This window comes from Babylonia areolata, chromosome 31, assembly GCF_041734735.1.
Source record: "Babylonia areolata isolate BAREFJ2019XMU chromosome 31, ASM4173473v1, whole genome shotgun sequence".
Classification (NCBI taxonomy): domain Eukaryota; kingdom Metazoa; phylum Mollusca; class Gastropoda; order Neogastropoda; family Buccinidae; genus Babylonia; species Babylonia areolata.
In genome coordinates, this window is record NC_134906.1 from 9,433,391 (window position 1) to 9,440,890 (window position 7,500).

A 7,500-nucleotide genomic window follows, 5' to 3' on the forward strand; every position below is an offset into this window, starting at 1 on the left:
TTCACACAGAAACCTGGTGGTGAAAGAGTTAATCACATCTAAAATATTAGGCGCTGGGGAGTGTTTTTCACACAGAAACCTGGTGGTGAAAGAGTTAATCACATCTAAAATATTAGGCACTGGGGAGTGTTTTTCACACAGAAACCTGGTGGTGAAAGAGTTAATCACATCTAAAATATTAGGCACTGGGGAGTGTTTTTCACACAGAAACCTGGTGGTGAAAGAGTTAATCACATCTAAAATATTAGGCGCTGGGGAGTGTTTTTCACACAGAAAATTGGTGGTGAAAGAGTTAATCATATCTAAAATATCTGGAGCTTGGGGAGCGTTTTTCACACAGAAACTTGGTGGTGAAAGAGTTAATCGTATCTAAAATATATGGAGCTTGGGGAGCGCTTTTCACACTGAAACTTGGTGGTGAAAGAGTTAATCACATCTAAAATATTTGGCACCGGGGAGCGTTTTTCACACAGAAACCTGGTGGTGAAAGAGTTAATCGTATCTAAAATATATGGAGCTTGGGGAGCGTTTTTCACACAGAAACCTGGTGGTGAAAGAGTTAATCGTATCTACAATACATAGAGCTTGGGGAGCGTTTTTCACACAGAAACCTGGCGGTGAAAGAGTTAATCACATCTAAAATATTAGGCGCTGGGGAGTGTTTTTCACACAGAAACTTGGTGGTGAAAGAGTTAATCGTATCTAAAATATATGGAGCTTGGGGAGCGTTTTTCACACACAGAAACTTGGCAGAGAAAGAGTTAATAACCATTCTGCTAATGTACCCGTTACACTCACCACAGACTTGTCGCAGAGCACGGGGGTGTAGTGCTGCAGTATGGTGGCAATGGCCATGCGGATCTCCAGCTGTGCCAGCCTCATGCCCACACAGTTGCGAGGACCATGGCCGAAAGGCATGAACGAAAACGGATGGCGGGCTGCCTTGGCCTCAGGAGTGTGCCTGAAACATGCAACGTACATGATGATTGATGATATGGATAATTACATGCTGCCTGTCCTTGGCTGGAGAACAAGGCTTTTGTGGGGTTTTTGACTCACTTGTGTAAACAAAGTGAGTCTATGTTTTAACCCGGTGTTCGGTTGTCTGTGTGTGTGTGTGTGTGTGTGTGTGTGTGTGTCTGTGTGTCCGTGTGTCCGTGGTAAACTTTAACATTGACATTTTCTCTGCAAATACTTTGTCAGCTGACACCAAATTTGGCATAAAAATAGGAAAAATTCAGTTCTTTCCAGTCATCTTGTTTAACACAATATTGCACCTCTGGGATGGGCACAAAAAAAAGAAAAGAATGAAGCCTAATTATATGCAAACTGCATTTACTGTTATATTTATATTTTTTGGTATTCTCTAAACTTGGCACTCTGATCTGATATTCTGACCCAACAGCTAGAGCAGTCATTATTATCATTTTTTATTCAAACAGGAACTTCTTTTGCTAAGCATGGAAGTTTTAATTATTTTGCAAACTTTTTGGTGCAGAGTGGGTAAAAAAGGGAAATTACTCTGTAATGCTAGGGGAGTTAATTTGCTTTAAACTGATCTTTCTCATCTTAAACATTACATTTTGAAATTATACTCAATACATAAAAAGCTTGGATTTTTTTTTTTTTAAGTGTATCACAAGTGAGTCTTGAAGGCCTTGCCTCTCTGTTTTTTTAATGGTATACAAAATGGCACTCCCATCATTTGGTAATACCATAAGACTTGAACTTTCTGACAGAAAATTTCACGGCAAGATTTTTTTTTTTCTTCAATAACTAAACAAGATGCTACTCTACTCCCCATCCCTTGTCGCTGCCATTAGACTTACCTTTCAGGAAGAAATTTCACAGGGAGATTTTTTTTTTTTTTTTTTTTTTTTCAATTACTATACAAGAATCTACTCCCATCGCTTGATATTACCATAAGACTTACCATTCAGGAAGAAATTTCACAGGTAAAAAAATTTTTTTCTTCAATTACGATACAAGATGCAACTCCCATTACTTGGTATTACAATAAGAATTACCTTACAAGCAGAAATTTCATAGCCAGATTTTTTTTCTTCAATTACTATTCGTCTTCTTCTTCTTCTTCGTTCGTGGGCTGCAACTCCCACGTTCACCCATATGTACAGGAGTGGGCTTTTACGTGCATGACCATTTTTACCCTGCCATGTAGGCAGCCATACTCTGTTTTCAGGGGTGTGCATGCAGGGTATGTTCTTGTTTCCATAACCCACTGAACACTGACATAGATTACAGGATCTTTAACGTGCATACTTGATCTTCTGCTTGCATATGTACACACAAAGGGGGTTCAGGCACTAGCAGGTCTGCACATATGTTGACCTGGGAGATGGGAAAAAACTCCACCCTTTACCCACTAGGCACCGTTACCGAGATTCGAACCCGGGACCCTCAGATTGAAAGTCCAACGCTTTAACCACTCGGCTACAGCGCCCGTCAATTACTAATCAAAACGCTGCTCCCATCACTCTTCATTAAGGTCAGATTAACCTTTCTGACAGAAATTTCACAGCAAGATTTTTTTTCAATTTCTGTACAAGATGCTACTCTTGTAGCTTGGCATTACCATACGACTTACCTTTCAGACAGAAATTTCACAGGGAGATTTTTTTCTTCAATTACTATACAAGATGCAACTCCCAACACTTGGTAATACCGTTAAGACTTACCTTCCGGGCAGAAATTTCACAGGAAGATTTTTCTTTCTTCAGTCACTATACAAGATGCTACTCCTATCACTTGGTATTACCCACCGTAAGACCATTTTTTTAAAGTCTGTGTTATTGCATTTTATATCATAATTTTCCAAATGTTTTCATTTACTTATCACCTTTTGTGTCATTATAATCAATTTCATATTTTTTATCTGTTTTCTATTTTGCTTGACTCCTTTATATATATTCTAACTGATTTTACACTGAGTTATCTGATACTTATCAATCAATGCTTCCTTTATTTCATTTTTTGTTTCAGTTTGATTTTCAAGGAGGCGTCAAAGCTAACGGACACATCCATACAAGCTACTCACATCTGCTTTAAAAAAAAACCCAGAAAGGAGGGGTGGGCTTGGTTTGGACTGAGGAAGCAGATGCCTTTCCTGCACATACACCTGACGCTCCTATGGCAAGACTTACCTTTCTGGCACAAATTTCTGAGGCTCGGGCCAGAAATCTGGGTCCGTGTGAATGGTGAAGATGGGAATCATCATTCTCGTGCCTTTCTTCACCTGGTAACCGCCAAGCTCCGTGTCTTCCACAGCTTCTCGGTCCAGTCTGAAGGACAAAAAACACATACAACAGATACCAACCACAGTGGCGAAGCGGTTAGCGACACGGATGGATGACTGGGAGTATATGTGAGTTCAAGCCCCCATCAGAGGTGGTTATTTTGGGGGGCCTGTGGCTGGCTCCTATTGGGTGGGTGCAATAGCTGAACGGTTAAAGTGTTGGACTTTCAATCTGAGCGTCCTGGGTTTGAATCTCTGTAATAGTGTCTGGTGAGTAAAGGGTGGAGATTTCCCATGTCAACATATGTGCAGACCTGTTTATACCTGAACCCCCTTTGTGTGTATATGCACACAGAAAATCAAATACGTAATTAAAGATCCTGTAATCCATGTCAGTGTTGTGTGGGTTATGGAAGAAAGAACATACACAACATACACATCCCTGAAAATGGAGTATGGCTGCCTGCATGATGGGGTAAATAAACAAAATGGACATATACATAAATTGTTCCATGATTGAGTGTGTATGTGTGCATGTCTGAAATCTAATAATCTATTATTGAATGACGCGGGAAACGAATGATAAGAGCCCAATGGCAGCCGTTAGTCCGCTCTACCCAGGTAGGCAGCCTGTTGTGCAAATGGCCCTGTGTTTGTAAAGCACTTAGAGCTTGGTCTCTGACCCAGGATAGCTGCTATACAAATATCCATATCATTCATTCATTCAGCATCCTTCCCAGAGTTGAGTGTGCAATGGGCTCAAATGGAAAGACTGGGACCACAGTGTTGAGGGCCGTCCACCTGGCAGTCGCCTCTCTGGGAGTGTTGTTCAAATTTACTGACAAACACTGCAGGTGTTTGCATCTTTCAGGCCTGGTTTGATGCTGGGATATATCATGAGAACACATGTTTGGCTTACATAGTATAGTCCCAAATCTAAATAGACCACCATAGGAGCATTGTCACACACCAGAGGAGACCCTGCACTGCTGCTGAGTCACTTCGGTGGTGTTCAGTGGTGCCTGTTCTGATTTAACGTACTTAGGACACCACCTACTAAGCCCCCTACTGACAACACGTAAGTTGCCATGGATTCTTTTTCAGTATGCTATGTGCGTATTGCACACAGGACCTCAGTTTGGCACTGAATCCGAATGACTAGATGCTTAGTTTGATTTTCTGGTCGAACTTGGGAGAAAGGGCAGGTCCAGGATTTGAAACCAGACCGACGGGCACAATAGCCGAGTGGTTAAAGCGTTGGACTGTCAATCTGAGGGTCCCGGGTTCGAATCACGGTGACGGCGCCTGGTGGGTAAAGGGTGGAGATTTTTACGATGTCCCAGGTCAACATATGTGCAGACCTGCTAGTGCCTGAACCCCCTTCGTGTGTATATGCAAGCAGAAGATCAAATACGCACGTTAAAGATCCTGTAATCCATGTCAGCATTCAGTGGGTTATGGAAACAAGAACATACCCAGCATGCACACCCCCGAAAACGGAGTATGGCTGCCTACATGGTGGGGTAAAAACGGTCATACGCGTAAAAGCCCACTCGTGTGCATACGAGTGAACGCAGAAGAAGAAGAAGAAACCAGAGCCTCAAAGACACTTTATTGGCAGAAAAGCACTTTAACTCTTCTTCCTCCTTCCTCCCCCAGGAAAAACTGACAAATGGAAAATTAGATCTAGATCTGCTTTCTCACGCCTACAGGTTATTCAGACAAATACTTATAAACAGAATGCCTCACATGGATGTTAGCCGAGTAAATAGGGAATTCAGTTGTGAAGGCATAATGTGCTTATTCTGTGTATCTAAGATGACAAAAGATATATGATTCATCAGAAGGCTGCATCATTGGACTCAATTGTCTGCGAGGTTTGAAATGCAATCCATGTTGGTGATGAGAGCTAGACTGAAAAAAGCGATTCATTTTATTAACAATTCATTTCCCATGAGTACTGACTTATCCATAATACCTGAACTTATCAATAATACTTGGTCGTTTGGTCAACATTTCCATACAGCACTGGGCACATTCAGCTTCCCTTTCTCAATCAGTCATATTCTCACTTGGTGCTTTTTGCTTGTTGGCTTTTAGCTTCTATGTTGTTCACTGATGTGGGGTTGTTGTTGTTGTTTTTTAGGAGGTTGAGCATATTTTTGATGACACTTTGTGTGTTTTTGTGAATGAAACATGGTTTTGACAGTGCACTCTGCTGTTGTACAGCTGGTCCACAAAAACTGCAGTGCAGCTGCACTTTTGTGGTACAAAGGGTTAACCGCTAGTCATTTGATTCACTATGTAATGACCAGGTACTTATGTAGTTATCATGCCAGTCTAAAAACATAATAATTTCATGTGTCTATGTCATCCCTGAACTAACTGCCCGCCGAGTCTACCTGATGCATTCTGACCTTTTCAGGATATCACCCTCCTTTTATTAGTCACTGCTTTTCTGCCATAAGGCAAGTCTGGGCATCCCTTTCATGCCAGCAACACCTCTCACTGATTCTATGACCGATACTTTAATGGCTATCTAATCTCAGCTTCATGAATCAGAAGAGTGCTTCCTGCCACCTAGAATACTCTTATTCCAACCTCACAAACGAGAAGAGAGCTTTCTCCTTCCTAGAAATACTCTTAATATCAGTTTCATTAATCAGAAGAGAGCTAGCTACATTTCTCCTAGATTCTATGGTAGACATTTTAAGTACTTCCTTCCTCCTAGAATTCTCTAATCTCAGCTTCATAAATCAGAAGGGAGTTTCCTCCCACCCAGAAATATTCTAATCTAATCTTCAGTTTCAGTTTCAGTAGCTCAAGGAGGCGTCACTGCATTCGGACAAATCCATATACACTACACCACATCTGCCAAGCAGATGCCTGACCAGCAGCGTAACCCAACGCGCTTAGTCAGGCCTTGAGAAAAAAACAAACAAACTACTACTACTAATAATAATATGTATAAGGCGCAAAAACTTGATGAAGTCAACTATAAGCGTACAAAAAAAAACAACAAACAAACAAAAAAACACAAAATAAACAAATAAATAAATAAACAATAATGATATAAATAAAAAAAATTATCATAAATGAGAAAATAGCTTCCTCCCTCCTAGATAACTCTTATCTCAGCTTGATAGATTAGAAGAGATTACAAATATGCCAAACACTGTCAAGTGTTTGAAGGAACAATCAGGAAATTTGGTAGGAACAGTCTAACTCAGAGCCACATCAGCAAACTTATTTTTCAATGTACGTTTGGCGAAACTTCTGTTCCTGCCACTGCTTCTTTACAGCTGACAAATCTGTGGCACAGTGTCGCTTCCCTGGTCTTTGTTCATCCTGTTTCTCAACATCAGAATTCATGGCTGACTTTCTTTGTTTCAAGCCGCTTGTTCCTTCCTCCACTCTATAGCTTAATCCACTGGGCACAGACGCTGTTTGACCAAGACACAACTTGATTTAGCCACATTCTCTCTTGTTCTGGCAAACCATTAACTCACTCAGTACGGCCAGTCCTCTCTTCTCCTCTACACAGACCCCTCGGATGTCCAGTGGGTGTCTCAATGACCCAACCTTTAGCTTCCGTCGTCAGAATTGTGGTATTTTTTTGTCAACATTCACGTCTTCAGTATAAGAGCCTTCCGCTTGCAATATTTTGATGATGGTAATTGGGGTGAAACGCTGTTAACGTCGTCTCTTTCGCCGTTCGTATGGAAAGAGTTAAGCTGATGGGTCAACTCAATGCTGTTTCAATGTTAACACGCACGTGATTAGCTGAGCATCATCAAGTGAGACCAAGGTTAGTGGTGACTGCCCTGGCCTCCTCATCTATAGGTCCTGAGCATCTGGCTAATGTTACGACAGGGAAGCATGTGACCATGCTATGTAGTCAAAAGTGAACTCATTTTAACAATTTTGACGTTGGCGTAACGTCGAAAGAAACTGCGATCGAGCGTAACAAAATACGGCGAAATCTTAGCAGCTGACATCTCTGAGAATATAACTAAAAGGAAGAGAAGTCTGTCTGCGTAAGGCAAGCTGTTCATACCAACAAGGAAAGAGACTTACAAAAAACCTGGAGGAGCCAGCCTCATGGATTCGTTCATGCACATGTCCAGGTAAGTCAGTTCGCTGGCTGTCCCATAGCTCACGGCTTTCTGAGAGAGAGAGAGAGAGAGAGAGAGAGAGAGAGAGAGAGAGAGAGAGAGAGAGAGAGAGAGAGAACATAACAAAGAATG

At 41.5% G+C, this 7,500-nt stretch overlaps 1 protein-coding gene across 2 annotated transcripts in view; it reads right to left on the reverse strand.

Annotated features, from left to right (window-relative positions):
• Positions 1-7,500, reverse strand: part of LOC143276136 (cytochrome P450 3A30-like) — a 46,657-nt gene that overhangs the window by 3,816 nt on the left and 35,341 nt on the right. For both annotated transcript variants that reach the window (XM_076580552.1, XM_076580551.1), the window contains exons 12-14: positions 7,331-7,419; positions 3,162-3,299; positions 799-961 (exon numbers count right to left, since the gene is read on the reverse strand). In XM_076580552.1, the coding sequence (XP_076436667.1) occupies positions 799-961; positions 3,162-3,299; positions 7,331-7,419 (390 nt within the window). The remainder of the gene's footprint in view (positions 1-798; positions 962-3,161; positions 3,300-7,330; positions 7,420-7,500) is intronic.